Below are 22,283 nucleotides of genomic sequence, written 5' to 3' on the forward strand. Positions count from 1 at the left end.
AATGCAAATCAAAACAACTCTGAGGTATCATCTCACACCTAGCAGATTGGCTAAAATGAAAGAAGGGGAGAGTAATGAATGCTGGAGGGGATGTGGCAAAATCGGGACATTAATGCATTGCTGGTGGAGCTGTGAACTGATCCAACCATTCTGGCTGGCAATTTGGAACTATGCTCAAAGGGCTATAAAAGAATGCCTGCCCTTCGATCCAGCCATACCATTTTTGGGTTTGTACCCCAAAGAGATGATAGATAAACAGACTTGTACGAAAATATTTATAGCTGCGCTTTTTGTGGTGGCAAAAAACTGGAAAATGAGGGTATGTCCTTCAATTGGGGAATGGCTGAACAAATTGTGGTATATGCTGGTAATCAAATACTATTGTGCTCAAAGGAATAATAAAGTGGAGGAATTACATGTGAACTGGAAAGACCTCTAGGAATTGATGCATAGCGAAAGGAGCAGAGCCAGAAGAACACTGTACACAGAGACTGATATACTATGGTAAAATCGAATGTAATGGACTTCTGTACCAGTAGCAATGCAATGACACAGGACAGTTATGAGGGATTTATGGAAAAGAATGCTACCCACATTCAGAGGAAGAACTGCAGGAGAGGAAACATTTAAGAAAATCAACTGCTTGAATGCATGGGTTGAGGTGGACATGATTGGGGATGTAGACTCGAAACTACCACACCAATTCAACTAACAACAATTTGGAAATGGGTCTTGATCAATGGCACATGTTAAAACCAGTGGAAATGTGCATCGGCCATGGGTGAGGAGAGTGCGGGGGGGTGAAGGGGAAAGTAAGAGCATGAATCATGTAACCATGTTAAAAATGAATATTAATAAATGTTTAAAAATTGTAAAAAAACAATATTATAATTACTGAATTAATAAATTGAGCAAGTGCTCAATTTATTAGGACTCATCATAATTGATTTTGATCTAGAAGCCAGCCCTAAATTTTATGTCAGGTAAATTTATCAGCTTTTAGGATTATTGGACTATTAGTTTCCAAACTGGACCCCTCTACCTCTAATCTCTGCTCTGTCTTGTCTATATTCCTCAAAGTTACTAAAATAATCTTCCCCAAACACATCACTCTCCTGATCAAAACTCTAGCTTCCTAATGCCTAGAGAATTAAATGCAAATTTCTCAGCCTAGCATTTAAGGTCCTTCATATTCTGACTCCATCCTTTCCAGATTTATATCACAAAACTGTCCTCTAGTTTCATCTTGCCAACTCCAGGCTTTTTGCATATACTGTGAAAACTACACCCTCCACCCCCAATACCTGGATATGCACTCCTTTCTTAATCCCCCAACCTCACCACACCACCCCTGCTCCCAGAGTTTAAATCCTCTTCTTTCATGATTCAGCTCAGGTTCTCTCTCTCCTGATCAGTGGTCTGTCAACTAGCATTTCTTAAATGCCTACTTTGTGCCATACACTGTCTCATCATTCCCTAAAATTCCTGCATTTCCTAGAGTTCCTTATCTGGATTTATCCAGTTCCCCTCTCCCTTTTTTCCCTTGATTTAGGCTTATTTTCACAGGCCTTATATCCCTCCCTACTTTCCTCTCAGTAGCCTGTAAGCCTAAGGACTATGCCCGTTTTTATCTTTGTGATGAGGGCACCAGCACACTGCCTTCCACAGTTGTTCAAGGAAAGAAAAGATGGGAAGGAAGGGAAGCCAAGTCCAGATTACCAAATGGCATTGATTCTTTTTCTCAATTTGACAACCAAATTTAGGTCTCCTCAGGTGTTCAGATGGATTAGAAATATCCCTGAAAAGGCTCAAGAGAGCAGAGTCTAAAGCACTTACTGAGCTATCTATGCCTTGGCCAGAGCACTAGTGACTACCAGCCTATATCTATTTCCTTCCTCTACCCTCCTATTCACAAACAAGCAGAGATCAAAGCTAAATATGAACTGCCCCCAGATGGATGCTCACTAATGCCCAAGCAACCAGCAGTGTCAAAATGTCTTCAAACTTTGATTATGTGCCATCATAGAGGGAAGACCTCTTCCTAAACGTTCCATGGATTGCTGACTAAGTAGCATAGTGAATAGTGTGTGTAATTGGGGTCTAGGAAGGCCTTAGCTCAAGTATTCCATCTGATACTTAGTTGTGTGATCCCCAAAAGTCTTTCTGCGAAATGTGGGCAATGATAGACCCTACTTCACAGGGCTGTTATAAGTCTCAAATGAGGTAAAGGGCTTTGCAAACCTCAAGATACCATATAATACCGTATATTCTTAGCTATTATACTAACCTAAAATACATATCTTCTCTTCAATTTCAGAAACATTTTTTAATATTCATTTTATGAAATTTTACCATCCATGTTCTCTCCCCAACTCCCCAACAAGTCAGGCAATAGGAAATAAGTTGTCTATATATTATCATGTTGTACATACATTATTTACCTGTTCTTCATGTTGTGAAACAAGACACATGTTGCTTACACTAGAGAAAATCTTATGGAGGAAATAAAGTGAAGAATGCTATGTTTCAATCTGTATTCAGATTCTGCTCCTTCTATGGGAGTGAATATCCTTTTCCAATTTGAATCTCTTGCCTAGTTGATAAAATGTTCTCTTGGTTCTATTCACTTTACTTTGCATCACATCACATAAGTCTTTCTCGGGTTGTTTTGTGTATGTATGTATGTGTGTGTGTGTGTGTGTGTGTGTGTGTGTGTGTGCTCATCTTGTTGTCATTTCTTGTGACTCAATAGTATTCCATGACAATCATATACCACAACTTGTTCAGCCATTCCTCAATTGATGGATATCCCTCCAATTTCCAGTTCTTTGCCACTACAAAAAGAGCTTGCTATGAATATTTTAGAGCATACATTTTCTTTTCCATTTCCCTTGATCACTTTAGGAAATAAACCTAATACTGATATTGCTGGGTTAAAAGCTATGCAGTTTTAGAACTCTGAGTATAATATCAGATTGTTCCCCAAAATGGGTATTTCAATTTATAATTCCACCAAAAATGTATTAGTGTCTTCATTTTTCCGTATCCCCCCAACACTTGTCATTTTACCATTTATCATTATCATTTTCTGACTCTGGAATTACAAAATAAAAATATATCCATGCTTATATATTCCAGATTGCTTTGAGAAATAGCCATGTTTGATTGCCAGGAATAGAGTAGTAAAAAAACTGTTTCAAATACAGGATACTTAAGTCAATACCAGGCCTCTTATTCCTTATACTTACTAGCTGTGTGACTATAATAAGACACAACCTCTCTGAAACTATTTCCTCATCTATAAATTAATGATAACATTTATGTTATCTACCTTAGGAGGCTGTTAAGAGGACATTGTGAATCCCAAAGTGCTAGGTAATGAGTTATTATTACCAACATTCCTGCCCTCCTTTCCCCTAAAAACTACCCTATGGAATGGACATGATTGGCATAAATAGTTGCAAAAGATGCTTTCCCATTCTGTTTCTGTTTGAGCCAAGAGAATGCTTTATGCCAAGCACTGAACCCACTTCAGCCTCTGGGGCTCTGCATTTCAAACCATACTTGACCCTTTTGAGGTTTAAGTCAATTTACTCTTGGCAAAGGGAAATGCATTGTTTGAAGAGAAAGGATTATACCATCATACCAAATCCTCATAACACTTCTTGGACATCACATGTGTCTTACAAAACAAAATTTTGATGAGCTAAGTGTAAATGAATCAGAAACATATGGATTAAATTTCCCTTAAAATATAAATGGATTTAAAAATTAGCAGAAAAAGGGGGCCTGGCAAAAATGTGTTCTGAGTTTCGCCAACCTCCAAATGTTTGAAATGAAGTTTGAAAGACTTAACAAACCCACATGTAACTAGTGTTTGTTATTTTCCCTCTCCTTTGCTTATTTGTTTAATAATCACAGTTAAGATGCAAGTGAAATGAGAAGCTAGGGGGCTCAGGAGAGGGAATGAATGGATGAGAAACAAGTAAAAAGGTTCACTTGTTTAAGAGTGTATTGTCATTCTGTTTCATAAATCATGGTTTGAGATCCACTCACACTGCCTCAAAAGCTCTTAGATTTTTAAAAATTTAACCTATGCTTCGGTCATCTTATATTGCTTCCATTTTTGTTTATCTGATCATTTCCATAGGTTTGCCCCTTCTGCTCCATCTCCTCACCATATCAGCCCCCGGAGAATGCCAGCCACCACTACAGTCATGCAGAGACCACCACCTTCCCATGTTCAGCAGCCAGCAGGATCACACTTGAAGTCATACCAACCAGTAACAAGTTCTTCCTTTCAACCAAATGGCATCCATGTCCATGGTAAGAGGAAAAATATAATAGAAACTTTTAATGTCTTGATTTTTTAATCCATTTGAATCAGTAGAAAAAAGGTTCTGTCTTGGTTTTTTATGGTCCTTCTCTGCAATGAAATGTATAAAAATTAAATGAGCCATGGAATCCAGTATTTTGCAGACTTGAAAAATAAGGTGGCCTTATTCCTGATCCTCACAAACAGTTCCTTTTGCAGAACAGAGAGAATCCAGGCTGCAGATCTGGGGCCCTCCAGTCCCCTTTCCCCTAGGTTTCTCCCATCACAATGTCAGTTCATGTATAATTACAGTATATAAAAGACAGTAGATCAGCAGGGAGGAAAACAAAATACATTATAGGATACCTGCTACCTCTAAAGCAGAGATAGACCCACCCTGCAGCCGGAAAAGAGTAGTGTAAACCTTGGTAGTCAGAAAGATGCTTGGCTCTGCAAGCAGAACAAAGTTCATGGGGAAGTAGGTTCAGGGGAGAGGGAGTAGATGAAGATTCAAGCTGGACCCCACCATCTCATCAATACCTGAAGCACCACCTCTGCAAAGAAGAATGACAATAACCTTCCCCAATCAATGCAGAACAGGATAGAGAATTCCATTGTGTATTCTTCTTTCTACCTACTTCTGAAGAGCAGAGTCCAAGCTTGACTAGCCTGTTTTAACTACCACTCACCTTATTGTGGGTCAGATGGAGGCCCTGAGGTATTATGGTACAAAGAGCACCAGTTGACAAGTATGAGGAACAGAGTTCAAATCCTACCTCTGACACTGACTACCAGTGTGATTCTCTTAAACAATCCTTCAACATCTCTGGCCTTCAGTTTCCTCAACTCTAAAATGGAGCTGTGAGACTAACTATCCTGAGATTTTCCAGCTTTTAATCTATAGTCCTATGATCATCACATCAAGTTCATTTTAATTTGGGGTTCCACCTTTTACTTGAATTGTCTGTCTTAAACCATAATGGAAGTTTATTAAGAGGCATAAAGGTTTTCTTTTATAGCATCTATCATTTTAAATTAAATAATTAGAAGGAATACTGGAGTGTTCATCAGGGGATCTGATTTCCAACCAGCTCTAATCTGATTTTGTGACTTAGTTGTTAAATTGTTAGTGTCAGCATTTACACTTCAGAAATTGGTAATCTTCATAAATTAAGGCTTGATTTATTGCTTTTGATTGCCTTACTTATTAAATTAAACTTAAAAGTGTGTGCAATATATATATACATATATATACATATATATATATATATGTATATATGTTTATATGTCCATGCAGAGCATAGTTGTTAAACATTTAAAAGCAAACCCTTATATTACTTTATAATCATTGCTTGAGCTCAACAGCATTGCAGTAGAAGGCTCAGGGAATGAAATCATTTGGAGGTCTGGTAATTTATTCTAGGCTAATCATAATCATTATAATAATAAAAGTGAGATTAATAATAACAATAATAAAAACCAGCATTTGTATAGCACTCTACGGTTTGCAATGCCTCCTATCCATTATCTCATTTAATCTCAGGATACTTGTGGTTCTAGACCACTCTAGGTTATAGATTGCAGTCTTGTTGTGTCCATTCACTAGTGTCTTCATTTTCCTTCAAATCAACTTAAATTTTGATTCATTGGAATTTTTGTTATTCTGTGGTTTTGCTGCATAAGCATTCCCTGAATGTTGGTGTTAAAAAGATAAGGTTTTTCTTGTGTGTCGTAGAGAAATTTGGGATAATTGGGCATGTGACCAATTACAATCTCCCTATTCTCTTCTTTTTGTTCAATTATGACCACAGCTGTAGTACCCTTCTAAGATATTTATGTTTTGATATTCTAAATCATTGGCCTTATAACCTCTTGGCATCATCTAGGTCAGAGATCAGCAAACTCAGCCTATGAGACAAGTTTGGCCAGCCAATTGTCTTGGGCCCAGATTTAGCCCAGGAACCATAGTTTGCTGTCCTCTGGCTAGGCAATAAACATTCTTTATCATTTTTTTTCTGTTTGGATGTATAAGCCAATCTCTTTTGAGTTTTTGTAAATCTTACTAAGGAAATCCTTTTCATATCGTGGGTCTTAATCACCCTCTCCTCTCCAGGCACCTCTCGTATAAACTCCTCACCATTGCTCAACAATTGCTCACCTTTCTTCTTCCAGGTCTAGAGCCAGGAACCCTGATCATGTCAATTCCTACATTGATCCTTGTTGGAGTAGGTCCCCTTATGGCCCCATTCACCAAATTAAAGTGATTCCCCCCAGTGAGTCTTACCATGTATGTTGTCTTTCTCATTAAAATGGAGGCTACTTGAGGACAGGAACTCGGAATCTAACATTTAACCTACTATATGGGACATAGTAAATTCTTGAGGAATATTTTTCCCCATTTGTGCACTGATGTCCCAAGACCTTTATAAGCAAGAATATCTGAATGAATTTATTAGTAGTAAGGAAAATGTCTTCATTTGGTCTCTGAATAGGACATCTTCCATGACAATGGCAAATATTTTTGCCAAGCAGATAGCCCCATTTTGTGCTTTGTTTGATATCAAAAATCCCCAAATCTAGAGGCAGAAGGAAATTTAAAGATCAACTAGTCCAATCCCCTCATTTGATAGACAAGGAAACTGATATTTCAAATGCTTAAATGGCAAGCTCAAGGTTGTTTAGCAAGGTCATAGCAATAGCTTGTAACTATGTCAATGAAATCCTATTGTGTCCAATCAGTGCCACTGTTGCTGATCTGATAACATCCATGTGTTCTTGATAAGTGTGTCTTTCAAGGAGTTTGTGATTTAATTGATCATCGTCTCAGACTTCTGATGGCATCTGACTCAGATGTCTTCAGAGTTCTCCACAGTAGGTAGAGGTCAAGAAGAAATGCTATTACCATTTTTTAAAATGGAGGAACGAAGGCAAAGGGGAACATAAATTGTCTGGCTGAGTGTAAGGTATGAAGTCTCCTTTGAGATAGCGTCTACATTAATGGTGACTGATTTAGAAACCAAGTCAAACTGGTGTTCCATTAATAGCTTTTTAAAGAAGTGTTTAATGAAATGCACATTTCAAAAAGATTCATATATACACCATTAAATTTCTTCATCCAGCGAGTCCTTCAAGACAAGAACTCAATTGTTTTTCCATTTAGCTCTTATGTGATTATATGAAAGAAAATAATGTCAACTTATACAAACTACTAACTAGCTGTGTAACCTTGGGAAACTCCCTTCACTTAGCCTCAGTTTCTCATTCTATAGAATAAAGGGATTTGTACTAGATGATCTTTAAGGTCTGTTCCAACTTTAAATCTATGATATATATGAGACAATTGAAAATGTACTTGGTCTGTTGTCTGAATACCTGGGTTCAAATTTGAATTCTGGTCCTTTTGGGGACTTTGGGGAAATCTCTGCACTGCTTCACCTTTATAGATGTTAGTTCCTTACCAGTAAAATGAGGGTTGAGATCAATTTAAAAACTACAAAAGCTCTTAAAAATTATGTCCAATTTTGTCATTTTGCAGATAAGGAAATTTGAGAAAAAGGATATGATTTTATATGAGGTCACAAAGTAAATCAGCATCAGAGCCAGGATTTGTACTCAAAACTATAGACTCCTAATCTGTGATGCCTCATTGTCCCTGGATTTTTGAGAACTGCTGGTCAGCTTAGCCTTCAGCAGGGGGCCCAGCTTTGAGCCCCAAACATTCTTTTTACTCATTTTAGTCTATTTCTCTAAAAATGTAATGGCCACACAGGACATGATTCATATTTAGTTTAAATAGAATACTAATCACTTGCTTTGTGCTTAAAAATTAAAAAAAAAAGAGCTGGCTGGATGAGGAGGGAATTTTAACTCCATGCAAAGACTGAAGGAATATTCCTTTGGGTCGTGTACAGATTAGAAGCTAGCTAGACAAAGAACACATCCCTTCTCAGATCTCAGCTTCCTCTGTGCCATTTTAAACACATTTTTCCTCTCTTGGGACATCATTGGGAGACTTTCAATACTATTTTATGGCATGAGATTCAATTCTTTTTTTAACTCTAAAAATAAAACTCTTTTCTAGAATGTTTTTCTCTGATGTGCTATAATTCTGTACTTCAAGACTTGCAAAGCACCTTACATATGTTATCGTATTTGAGCTTCATAGCAATCCCATGAGGTTGGTACATTTATGTCCTCATTTTATCAGGAAGGATAAGGTCTGAAAAAACTAAAATGACTTTTCCCATGGCCACACAGCTAGTCATTATCAGAGAGGAGATTTGAACCAAGTTCTTTCTGTTTCAAGTTTTCTGGACCTCGGCTTCTTCATATATAAAACCAAGAAGTTCAACTAGCTTACCTAGGATCCTGACAACTCCAAATCTATGATCCTATTATCTTATCATCTCTGATCATCTTCCCAGATGTAAATTCTAGGATCACAGGCTCTGCCAGCCAGGACAAATAACTACCACAATAAGCTATTTTCTGAAGACCTTCATTTTTATTTGTTTATTTTATAATGATTAAATAAAAGTAAAAACCCTTGTATGGCAGAATAGTACAATGGAAAGTAGGTTGGAGTTGAAGTCAGAAGATTTGGGTTCAAAACCATGTCTGTAACTTATAAGCAGTTTAATGGTGGGCAAGTCATTTAAACTGAGTCTCAGACGCATCTGTAAAATGAAAGAATTGGATCGGATGACTATTAAAGTCCCTTTTAGATCTAAAATTATATCTCCATTATCTGTGATACTATAGATCTCGGAGAATCCATTAAACTGAGCTCTGTGAAGGCTTTTTTGCCTTTATTTTTTTTTTGCTTTTAATATCCCTGGCACTTAGCATATTTCAGTCATTTTTCAGTCATGTCCAACTCTTCATGACCTAAATAGGGGTTTTCTTAGAAATGATAATGGAGTGGTTTGCCATTTCTTTCTCTGCTCATTTTACAGATGAGAAACCAAAGCAAACAAGTGTAAGTGACTTGTCCAGGGACAAATAGCTAGTAAATGTCTGAGGCTGAATTTGAACTCAGGAAGATCAGTTTTCATGACTTCATGCTTGGCACTCTATCCACTGTGCCACCTAGCTGCCTGACACTTAGCATAGTGCCTGGTATGTAGTAGGCACTTAAAAATGCTCCTTAACTTGACTTGAGTCCTTGAAAGATCATCCTGCTTAAGAGACAATAATATGTTCCATCCTCACTATTCCTAGAAAAAGTCTCAGTTTATCTCCATACAACTGAAATCTTTCCTCTGGAAACTATTCCTTCATTCCTTACTCATCCCCCCCACTCCTTCTCTAAAGTTTCCCAGTAGCCAAAACAAAGTTTTCAATCAGGCAAGGTCAAGTCATTAGATTTCATTAAGGAGAATAGCATGGAGAGCTTTCTCCAGCCTAAACCATTTGATATATCTTATGTAGCTATGGGGAGCTTGAGCCTTCCCTGTTAGTCTCTGTCTCCTGCAGTTCATAACCTGCCTTCTCATGATTTAAAGAGCTGTAGCTACAGCCACTGAACCCTCCATTCAATCTGCTATCAAAACAATGGTGACATTTTTCTGTCTCGATGTGTAGTCTTAAACTTGTCAACTCAGTTTAAATTGGCTCCATCAAGAAAGAAAGTATTTCATGGCCAATATACCTTTTGAACAGAATGATTTGTAAATGGTTTCTCTGGCTTTTAGCAGAAGCATCTTTCAAGTTCATGTAAATCAAGCAACATTAATATTTAAATAGGAATGAAGTAGCAGGTATGAGTTTAACTAACTTCATGCTCCATCAGCTGCTTACATCAAATCCTGACTTCTGATTTCCAGGAAAGAGTCATTTTGGAAGCCAGGAGTGATGACCTGTCTTGTTTCTCAAAATGTACCATGAATTGAATGTCGGAAAGTGTGGTTGGGTTTTGTTGTGTATGTACATTGTTGTTGTCATTGTCGTTGTCTTTAAGGAAGCTATGTAGATAATAAACAGAATCTTCTCCCAAGGGAAATTTAGTCACAACTGCAGATGCTTTGTTGTGAAATAATGTCAGTAAGCTCAAAAGAAAAACTACTGCGAAGAATTTGGGGGCTCTGTAGAAAATGGGCTGAGCCCATGTTCAAACTCCTGTTTGTAATGGCAGTAACACTATAATGGTGCAGGAAGATTGATTTCTTCACCAACAAGGAAATAGCTCTGTACCAGACGCCCTGGTGAAATGAATAGTCACTAAATGAGTGAGCCAATCAATATGTGCTAGGATGTTTCTCTTATTGTTATCATCGTTAATCATCATTTACATGAATAATTACATTAAGCTCAATAATGCTGTTCTAAATGCTCACAGAGGACTAAGGATTAATTGCCTGCTCCAAGGAAATTATAAATGAGTGTATAAAATCAGTGTAGATCACTGTATAAAATCACTCTAAGAATAACTTACTTATCTAAATCTTAATGAATCCTAGCAATTCTACAGAGCTAGGGCAACACCTAGACACACACACACACACACACACACACACACACACACACACACAGAGACCAGTAAAGATTATCAATATATTCTTGCACTTTTAATAATCCAATATATAGTTGTCAAGGTAGGGTGGACAGAATACTTCCCTGAGGAAGATTTAGTGTCAAATACCACCTCTGATCCTTGACCAGTAGAAGGGAAAAAGAAGAATGAGCTGTCCCAGTGGGAGCGTGTCCCCCTTCTCTGAAGCTCTTTAGGTAAAGGCCACTTTTGAGATGTATTGAAGTGGAAATCCTTTAGGGATTATAGGAGTGGACTAGATGATGGTTAGGACCCATCCTAAATCTGAAACTGTGTGATTCTTTGTATTTCTGGATCAATCCTTCAGTCTATATTGCCTCTAGCAAGCAACATACTAAAACTTAGAATTCATATGAATTAAGTCCTAAGTGGGGTGCATCTGCCTTAGTAGAATTCCTCCATTTGGAGTTTTGAAATCACAGATCCTTCACATATTCATTTCCCATAATGATTAAATAGCCTATTTAAACAAGCAATTATGGAAAAAGCTTTGATACTGAATTGACTGGGTTACAGCCCACCAAGGCACATCATTTAAATATGGATAATAAATATGCTCATTTGTAAAAGAGGACATCCTAACACATATTGGTCGGTCCATTCACTTTATGATTATTGGTTTTACAGTCAAAGACATTTGTCTTCCAGCACCCCTTTTCTCCCCAATTCAGACAGTTTCCTCTTTTCAGCACCCTTTCACTTACGCAGGGGGGCAAATTTGCAACTCACCCTAGTTCCTTTCCTGCAACAACATCCCAAAAAACCTATTCTAAGTCACTAACACTTTTGATGATTTTTTTAAAACTAATCAATCAACATTCATTTGACATCTGCTACAATCAAGGCATTATACTAACCACTTGTGATCAATAAATTTATCAATTAGCTTTTGGTAATTGCCTTCTATGTGCCAGGGACTGTGTCAGACTCAGGGGATATGAGATAAAAGTGAAATATTTCCTGCCCTTGAGGAATTTATAATTTTACTAGGGAAAAGGGGTGCTAAAAGACTGTCTTCCCTTTGATCCAGCCATACCATTGCTGGGTTTATATCCCAAAGAGATCATAAGGAAAAAGACACGTACAAAAATATTTATAGCCACACTCTTTGTAGTGGCAAAAAACTGGAAAACGAGGATGGTGCCCTTCAATTGGAGAATGGCTAAACAAATTGTGCTATTTTTTGGTGATGGAATGTTATTGTGCTCAAAGGAATAATGAACTGGAGGAATTCCATGTGAACGGGAATGACCTCCAGGAATTGATGCAGAGTGAAAGGAGCAGAACCAGAAGAACATTGTACACAGAGACTGATACACTGTGGTAAAATTGAATGTAATGGACTTCTCTACTAGCAGCAATGCAATAACCCAGGACAATTCTGAGGGACTTATGAGAAAGAATGCTATCCACATTCAGAGGAAAAACTATGGGAGTAGAAAAACAAGAAAAACAACTGCTTGAACACATGGGTTGTTGCAGATATGATTTGGGATGCAGGACTCTAAATGACTACCCCAGTGAAACTATCAATAATATGGAAATAGGTCTTGATCAAGGACACATGTAAAACAGTGGAAATGCATGTCATGGGAAGGGAAGTTGGAAAGGAAAGAAAGAACATGAATCATGTAACCATGGAAAATTTTTCTAAAAAAAATAAAAAAATAATAATTTTACTAGGGCAAACAACATATGTAGGTATATCAAAATATCTGTTTATAAGAAAGAGTACACTGGACTTCCCATCAGAGAATCAAAATCAAATCATAGCTTTGATATTTAGTAGTAGATGACCTTGGACAAGTCTCTCTTGGCCTCTGTTTCCTCATCTGCAAAATGAAGGAGCTAGACTAGACAAATTTTCTAGGATCTCTTCCAGGTCAACACCTCTTATTCGATGACAATTATTGGGAGGGGGCATTGGTAGCTGGAGAGACTCTCAAAGTTGTTCATAGGGGGTAGCACAGACAGTAAAGGATTGTAAGAAAAGGAAGCAATGCATTCTAGTCATAGGATTCAGCCTGGGAAATGCATAGAGAGAAGAAGGACATGGATAAGGAACATTAAGAAGGCTAGTAAGGCTGAACCATACAGTATGTGAAGAGGAATCATGTATAAGTAGTTTAGAAAACTAGGTTGGGGTCAGGTTACAAAGAGGTCTAAACATCAAATTGAAGCATTTCTATTTGTTTCTAAAGATAAGGTGGAGCCATTGGAGTTTATTGAGAAAGGAAGTACCCTGGATCAGACCTTCATTTTGGGAAATTCGGCTTCGCAGCTTTATGGAAAATGGTTTAGAATGGGGAGAAATTTGAGTCAGAGACCTGTAGGACGCTATTACAATTCAGTAGTGAGAGGTGATGAGGATCCAAAGATGGTGGTTGTATGAATAGAGAGATAAGATCTGGCAATTGACTAGATATGTATGATAAACAAAAGTGAGAAATGGAGGATCACATAGAGGTAGGAAACCTGGTAGTGGTGCCCTTGACAAAAATATCAGAATTTGAGAGAGAGAGGTATATGAGAAGGTAGTGGTAATGAGCTCTATTTGGGATATGTTGAGCTTAAGATGTCTATAGAATATTGAATTAGAAAATATAGAAAAAGCAACGGGTGATGGAGACCAAAGCAGAGGTGAGAGAATGAGGCTTGATATATGGATCTAAGCACCATCAACACAGAGATGATAAACTTATGGGATGGGCTTTATGAAGCTCACCAAGAGTATAAAATGGAAGAGGGTCCTAGACAGATCCTTGGGATATATTGATAGTGAGGGGGGATGATATGGACAGTAATATAAAAGAGAAGACTGAGGAGGAGCAGTCATACTAGTAGGCAAGAACCAGAAGTGTCATGAAAATTCAAAGAGGAGAGAATGAAATGGAAGAAACAGTGGTCAAGAGTATTAAATGTGACAGAGAAGTCAAGAAAGATGAGACTGAGAAAAACCCATAAGATGTGGCAATTAAGATATTACTGATAATTTTGGAAAGAGCAGGTTGTTAAGTGATGAGTACAGAAGCCAAAATGGAGATGTTAGGGTTAGAGATAATGAAAGGAGAGAAATTAGAAGCACTAACTATACATAGGTTTTTCTAAGAGTTTGAGAAAGGGAGAAAAGATACAGGATATCTTGAAGGAATGGTAGAGCCTAATAAAGGGTTTTTATATATTTTTAAGGACTAGGAGAAAAGGAAAGAGCTAGCAGAATAGGAGAGATTGAAAATTAAAGAATAAGCTACTGGAAAAGATAAGAATAAATGGGATGAGGGTTACAAATAGAGAAGGTAACCTTGGTTAGAAGAGCCAACTCTTCATTAGGAATTAGAGAAAAGAGCAAGAGAATATAGGATGGTGTTGGATGGTTTTGAGAGGTCTAGGAAGGAGTAAACTCACAGTGAATGGTCTCTATTTTTATCAGTAAAATATGAGAGATCCTGAACTATGAGGGACATGAAATGTCATGGGAGATTTGAGAAGAAAAAGGAAAATTTGGAATAGTTGCCGGAAAGGAGTAAAGTGATTGCCTTTTTGCAAGTATAAAATTAGAAGCTTGGTCTGTGATGTCTTTCCTAATTCTAAATCTATAACCTTAAGTAATTATGAGATATAAAAAGGTAACCAACAACTGAGAGGATTTAGAAAGGCTTCCTGTAGGAGGTGTTAACTGTGTAACTTCCTTCTACAAGAATTCTAAGAGGCATTGAATTTATTTCCCTTCCTGTGAATTGTTTAGTCCATTAGTCATATTCAATTCTTCATGACCCTCTTTGGGATTCTCTTGGCAAAGATGCTAGACCAGTTTGCCATTTCATTCTCCAATTCATTTTACAAATGAGGGAACTGAGGAAAACAGGGTTAAATAACTTAGCTAGAATCACATAGCTGATAAATGTCTGAGACGAGATTTGAACTTACATCTTCCTAACTCCAAGGCTTATACTCTAACCATTGTACTACCTGGCTGCCCTTTCCCCATGAATAGTAGCATGTTTAAAGATGAACCCAAATGAATGAATTTCTCACAGGATAATTCTCAATTTCCATTCTTCAGAGACTGTGATGTTTCATGATTCTCACAGTTTGGAACTTGGAGTTAAAATTTGGATTGCATTTCCCCATTGAAACGGTGTGATGTGGGATGTTTAGGTCCTATAGTTGTACTCTTATAGTAATTCTGAATCTCCATTATTGAAAAAATGGCCTTGGGAGGTTAATTATTTATAATGTTTCTATTAAAAATGGTTCTAAACAACCAACTTATGACTGAACTTTTGGAACCATAATCGAATTAGCACATACATTCAGACACCACATATATTCTACATGTCTCCCTCTAAATGAAAGGCTCTTAAACCTTCTTTGTGTCTGGACCCATTATGGCCCTTGGTGAAGATTTTCTTAGAACAATGTTCTTGAATGTATACTCTAAAACACACAAGATCACAATGAAGCAAAATGTTATTGAAAATAAAGGTGCAATTTTTCCTCCCAAGTTCACAAACCCCTTGAACCCATGGTCTAAAGGACTGAAGAGAGGATTCATTTGGACAAAATAAGAATTCTCTACTTTTCTCTCAACTTTTCCTCTCGAGTCCTTTACAGTGCTGAATGTGTACAACCCTATAAGTGACTGGGGTCTAGGCCCATCCCCATATATATTCTATATGATAGTCACAATTACACAAGAAATTAGAATTTCCCATGGCAAGTGATCTCTTAATCCTGAGCCACCTTGTCCTTTCTCAGGACCTGATTGTTTGGTTTCCAGTCCAAAGAGCGAGTTCAGTTTCTGAATGCCCAGCAAAGATGCCCGAGTTCTAATCTCAGCTCTTCCACTAACACACAATATGACTTTAGAGAAGTCATTTTCCTGGTCTGGACTTCAGTTTCCTCATCTAAATCACATTGGAATTGAATTAGATTATTTTAAAGGGACTTCCCAGCTCTAACCTCCCATAGCATCCTGACTCATTTTCCCTATTCTTTGTTCTTTTTAAACCTTTGCCTTCTGTTTTAGAATCAGTTCTAAGATAGAAGAATGACAAGGGCTAGCCAAAAGGAGTTAAGTGCCTTGCCCTGTGTCACAGAGTTAGGGAGTATTTGAGGCCAGATTTGAACCCAAATCTTCTTAATGCCAAGCCTGATACTTTATCCACTGTACTCGTTAACTCTCCCTTCATTTTCCCTATTGTAATGGATTCTTGTGATTCTATAATACATATGTGTTAAGGGGTGTTTAGAAAAAAAATTCTTGTCTAGAGAAGCAATGCAATGCTCTAGATTTGCAGACAAAAGAGTATCAAAGTTAGAGATTAGGGAATTTGTCTCTGCATCTCTGGCACCTAACAGTACCTTCTACATTTTTTCTTCTAAATGAAACTGTGACTTCACCCATGTGTGAAGAAGTTCTGCCAGTTTCTATGGGTACCTTCCAAATAAGTTTAGAGTTACTTGGGCACTCAGAAGTAAGCTTCCTGGGGTCATACATTCAGATGGGTAGATCCAGGACTTGAAAAAAGATCTTCTCAACTCCAAAGCCAACTCTGACTACTCTGCCCCATTGCCTAGATAGTACTTAAGAAGTACATTATTGGAGTGGATTGGATTAAACTGGAATCTGATCCTGTATCTACCACTAATTAGCAATCCTCTTCACTTTTTTACACTTCAGTTTCCTATAAATCTGTGATCCTATTAGAGCAAGAGCCAACACCTCCCCCCACCTCAGTCCCTCCATGGAGCATCCTGGGAATTACCATTCTAAGTTCCAGACAATTACATGGAAGTTTTGAACACAGTTTAGCTGCAGTGCACCCTAGCTCTGTGGAAGCTGGGCAGGAGAATGGGACCAATCATCTCTATGCTACCCAACACTCCAGAGAAGTTCAATAGTCCTACATAATTCAAAGCAGTAGAGGAAATAAAAAGGTGTGGGAAAGGCTGCTCCATTTTTTACTTCTGCTGTTTACTAAGCTCCTAGCCATCTAGGTGGTACAGTGGATAGAGTACTAGGTCTGGAGTAAGGAGTTCAAATCTGGCCTCAGACACTAACTGTGTGACCCTAGGCGAGTCACTTAACTCTTTTTCCCTCAGTTTCCTCATCTGTAAAAAAAGCTGGAGAAAGAAATGATAAACCACTCTAGTATCTTTGCCAAGAAAACCCCAAAAAGGGGTCAAGAAGAGTCAAACATGACTGAAAACAGTTGAACAACTACAAAACACTACAATCTGTAACCAGTAAGGAAGTTTTTCATCATTTCACAGTATTAGTCCCTAGATGATGAATTGTATCATCTGGAAGCCCTTATTTATAGCAGGGTCCCTTCATAAGGTTAACCTCAACCAGAAGTGGTAACTCTAATGCCCATTGGAAGGGTGACAGTTCCCATAACAAACTGATCCTAACTCCAAAAATATCTGTTCTCTGAGTATCCAATTTTAGTAAAATAGAGATGAACAAGTCTAATAAGTACCCAGAAAATAACACTCATATTTGAGTGTTTTAAAGTTTCCCTTATTTCCTCAAAACCAGCCTATCTTAGTGTCATTTAGGAAAAACCTCCACTGGGTTTTCTTACAAGGAATTCAAACCAAGTTCTGCTAAATAAAAAAGGGAGTTTCCATTGGTTTGTGTGTTGCCAATTATGTTAGGTAAGAACCAGCTCCTAGAAGTATTTTGAGCCCACAGTTATAACTTTTATTATATTTTATAAATATTTCTTTTCGTTTGGGAAGTTGGTGTCATCACTACAGAGAACAACTGCTTGATTTATGACCCAAACTCATAAATTCCTGTCTCTAAAGATTGGTGCTCTTAAAAGCAAATGAAGTGCTTTTGAAATAAGCATGTTTAAGTGACTGCTTCATTTGAATCTTATGGGTTGATCATGTCCACGTCAAAGTCGATTTTGTAATCCCCAAATTTGCAACTGAGATTTTTCTTATAAACACAAGGGATTGTTGGTTTGGGTGTAGAGTGGAGAAGTAAGGAGGAAAAGGAGCCAAAATGGGTGGAGGGAGGATATTTAAATCAAAACAACACATCAGCACCATCTGGCTTACTGGTAATGAGGCCATTGTGTCAAATCATTTTAATAGAACAAAGAAGGTCAGGCCTTGGCTTGGATTGGCCCCCCTCAGATCCATGACCCACACTCAGGCTTATGTTGCTAAATGACATACCCTAGGCTTTTAAGATTTACCAAATGATTACTGGATCTTTGCTTCTTTCTTGGTTGACCCTGACTCTCTGACTCCCACACCTCACCGTACCCCACCCCAACTTGGTTTTATGATCCCCCAAATTTTGTGCAAGGCCCATTATACCCACTCTCAGGGCAGAAAATCCACTTAAGTGAAGAATTAGGAAAATTATCTGGATAATTCAAAATTATTTGGAAACTTCCTACACACATATAAGTACATTGCATATATCTGTGATCAATTAGTAAAAAAACATTTAGTAAGGGCCTCATGTTCTGGGAACAAAGCTAGGTACTAGAGATTCAATGACTAAAGAAAGCTCTGCCCTCAAAGAGCTTACATGGTACTTTGGGGAGAAGACAAGAGCAAGGTAATTAATTTAATAAATTAATTAAACAAGGAGTTTATTAGCAGGTAAGGGAATCAAGAAGGCATTAATGAAGGAAATGGTCTTTTAACTGAAATTTGAAAGAAAGAAGAATTTTAGGAGGTAAAAGAAGTGAGGAGATCTTGAGAAATACATTCCAAGCTGAAGGATAAATAGCCTGTGCAAAGGTATGGACATTGGAGGTCATAGTATCTTAGATCTGAGGTTGAATGGGACCTTAGAAGTCAACTAGTTAAGCCTCCAGCATCTATAATTGTCCTTTTTTGCCATATTAGACAGTCTTATAGGTGTGAAGTTTTTAAATTTGCATTTCTCTGCTTTAGAATATTTTTTCATATGACTATAAAAAACTTTGATTTCTTCTTCTGAAAACTGCCCGTTCACATCCTGTCACCATTTTTCAACTGGAGATTGAATAACTTGTATTCTTATGAATTTGATCCCATTTTTACATATTTGATAAATGAGGCCTTTATCAGAGAAACTTGTAAAAATTTCCCCCCAGTTGTCCACTTTACTTCTAATCTTGGCTAAATTGGTTTTGTTTGCATGAAAAATTTCAAACTTAATGTAATCAAAATTATCTACTTTAGATCCTATAATGCTATCTCTTCTTTGGTCATAAATTCTTCCCTTGCCCATAGATCTGACTGTCAAATTTTCCATGTTCCCCTAATTTGTTTATTGTGTCACCCTTTATGTCTAAATCATGAGCTCATTTTAACTTTATCTTGCAATACCAGATGAAATGTTAGTCTCTGTCTGGTTGGGGTTTTTCTTTGCAAAGATACTGGAATAATTTGCCAATACTGTATTTATTTCAAGTGCTTTGCTAACTGGTTCAGTTCTGGGGGGAAAATCTGTCTTCCAAACACACAAGCTAAGAGACCTTCCCAAGTTTTCTACATGTATAGACTGAGACAAGGGGTATTGTCACTATTTCTGGCAAACAGGAAGAGATCCACTTTGATGAGGATGTTCAGGCATGAACCTTAAGAACATTCCCAAACCAAGAAACCTTTCATTTTCTAGGCCAGTTATATTTTCTACTGAATTAATTAATGAAAAAGCATTTATTAAGTACTCACTAGATTAGAAACAATGAGGACATAAATATGTTGAGTAACATTTTTTGTGTAAAAGGCAGAATATGAATTCCATAAAGTAGAATATAAGGCTCTTGATGGAAGAGAAGAGGGACCAGGATGTAGGATCCAGGGAAGGAGATTGACAAGAGGCCAGATAGACAGGAAGAGAAAATCTAGAGGAAAGAATTATAACAAGGAGAAGAGGATGATCAACAATGTCAAAGATTAGAGAAAAGCCAAGGAAAATGAGTATTGAGAAACAAGCATTCGATTTGGCAATGAAGAGATTGGCAGCTTTGGAGAGAGAAATTTAGGTTAAATAATAAAGTCAGAAGGCAGATTATAGTGCTGAGAAAGAGAGGGAAAGTAAAGTAAGTGCAGGCACCTGTCAAAGACAGCTTTTTAACAGAATTTAACCTTAAAGAGTAGAAAAAGTGTGGGATGCTAGTTAGCAGGGATGGAAGGATCAAGTGAGGATTTTGGAGGATGGGGGAGATGTGGACATGTTTATGGGCAGTAGGGAAGCAGACAGTAGAGAGAGATGAAGAAGAAAAAAGTGGCAGAAGACATTTGAGTGTCACTGAGCTCACAGAGCAACTCAAAAAATGGCCTGAATTGTTCAGTAAATTATGAGCAAGTTTCTCAGCTGAGAGATTGAGGGGAACAATGGGAGGTGTGAGAAAGGATGAAAAGGGTTGAAAGAACTGCTGTGAAGTATGGAATAATGACAATAACAGAAGTGTAGAAGGATGGCTTTGCATCAATGAGGACCAGTTAAGGAATTGTGGCATCAGTTTGTAAAGGATCCAGGCAGAAAAATTGCATAATTTTCTTCACCTTTGTTCAGGAAAACATGTGTTCCTACACAGAGATAGTGGATGATGGGGCGGAAGCTTAACAGGACACAACTGGTGATATGATAATGGGACCAGGGATTCTACCAGTATAGAATCAAACTAGTTTACCAAGAGATCAAATTGGGAGAAAGAAGAGAGAAAGGTTAGTTCAAGCCTAGTAGCCTGGAAGAGAGGTAAGGACACAAGAGGGAGAAGTGGTAAATCAATAGATTGTGATTGGTTAAGGGAATTTCAGAATTCTTGAAATGGAAGTGGTACATTTGTGGATGATGGCAGTATCAAAAGTCACCATCTTTATGTGTGACCAAGGTAATGTGGAGGAGTAAATTGAGGAAATAGGAGGTTACAGTGTTTGAGAGAGGGTCAATATGAATATTGAAGTGCCTTAGTATGACAGCAGAAATTAGGGAGAAGAGAAAGATTGTGAATCAAACACTGAATTCTTTGGGGGGAAAAAGAGTGTTCTGGAAGTCTATGGACCATAAGTAACAGAATTTTGACTGGGTAGAACATGTGAACTGAACAGACCTAAAAGAAGGAGATGTTACTGAGTGAAGGTGATAAAAGAGAACCTGAAAATGGTAATAGGTGGCAAGGAGTATTCTAACTCCCCCAACTCAATCAGTCAATCAAGGTTAATGAGTGAAAATACAGTCAGTGTTGGGAAAGAGTAGCCACAGAGGTTGTCATCAAAGGGGAGCCAGGTCACATTGATAACCATAAGATGGAGGGAGGGGAAAAGGAAAAGATTGAAGATGAAAGTAAATTTGTCTATATAGTAGGTATTAAAAACAGCACAGTGAAAGCAGACACATATTGAAGAGGATGGGGAATGGAGTTTGGATGATAGCCTAAAGGAGCTCAGAACCACTGTGAAGTGGAAGGTATGATCAAGTTAGGGAGGTGATGGTGATGTGCATTACCTGGCACATAATGATTTACTACTTTAGCTAGGCTGACTAACCTGTCCAACGTATGCCAGATGATTTTCAAGAATTATCATAGGTCAGAGTTGATCATAAAAATGGACATGTTTCTTGAACAAACTGTGAATCTGAATACTGGCTGTGACATAATCCTACTTGATTGGAAGTCAGAGTACTTGAAAATAACTTCAAGACTTTGCCTAAAAATTATCAGTAAGGGGACAACCCAGTCCATTTTTTAATATAATTAATTGTTAGAAAATCATTTCTCATATCTACCCTAAGTCTACATTTGTTCAGCTTCCATTGGAATCAAGCAGATCTAATCCTTCTTCCACATATTAGCCCTTCAGATATTTAAAAATAACTATAATATTTCAACTGAGTTTGCTCTTTTCTAGGCTGAGCACCCGGAGTTACTTCAATGGATAGTCTTGGAAAGTAATTGCAAAGCCCTTGATATCCTAGCCACAGTCCTCTGGACATGTTCTAGGTTGTTGATATTATTCCTAAACTGTGACATTCAGTACTAACACAACATACTTGCTTGAGTCTAAAGAATGCATCATACGGTTGGAAAGTTGCCCCTCTCTTTTTGGACCCTGTGCCTTTCAGTGCAACCCTAAAAGCTCATTAGTTTGTCTTAGCAACTACATTGCACCATGCACAGGGTATAATGAGACTACAGACCTTTGAAATACCAAGATCTCTTTCTCAGAGCAATTGCTTTCTGGCCATGCTTCTATCATCTTGGTTTTATGAGGTTGGTTTTTTTTAATCCACATAGAATATTTTACATTTGTTACTTGTAAATGCCATTTTATTAGATTGGGAACATGTTGTGACTTATCAATATCTCGTGGGATCCTGAGTTTAGCGTCCTACATGTTAGGTATCCCATTTACATTTGTGTCATTAATAAGACTTCTTAAGTTTGACACTAA

The 22,283-nt window shown here is 37.6% G+C and overlaps 1 protein-coding gene across 1 annotated transcript in view; it reads left to right on the plus strand.

Moving 5' to 3' along the window:
• GLIS3 (GLIS family zinc finger 3) overlaps positions 1-22,283 on the plus strand; it is a 407,867-nt gene that overhangs the window by 373,093 nt on the left and 12,491 nt on the right. Inside the window, exon 6 of the mRNA XM_044677238.1 lies at positions 4,151-4,326. Within this exon, the coding sequence (XP_044533173.1) occupies positions 4,151-4,326 (176 nt within the window). The remainder of the gene's footprint in view (positions 1-4,150; positions 4,327-22,283) is intronic.

The sequence above is a fragment of the Gracilinanus agilis genome, chromosome 1, assembly GCF_016433145.1.
Source record: "Gracilinanus agilis isolate LMUSP501 chromosome 1, AgileGrace, whole genome shotgun sequence".
Lineage (NCBI taxonomy): Eukaryota > Metazoa > Chordata > Mammalia > Didelphimorphia > Didelphidae > Gracilinanus > Gracilinanus agilis.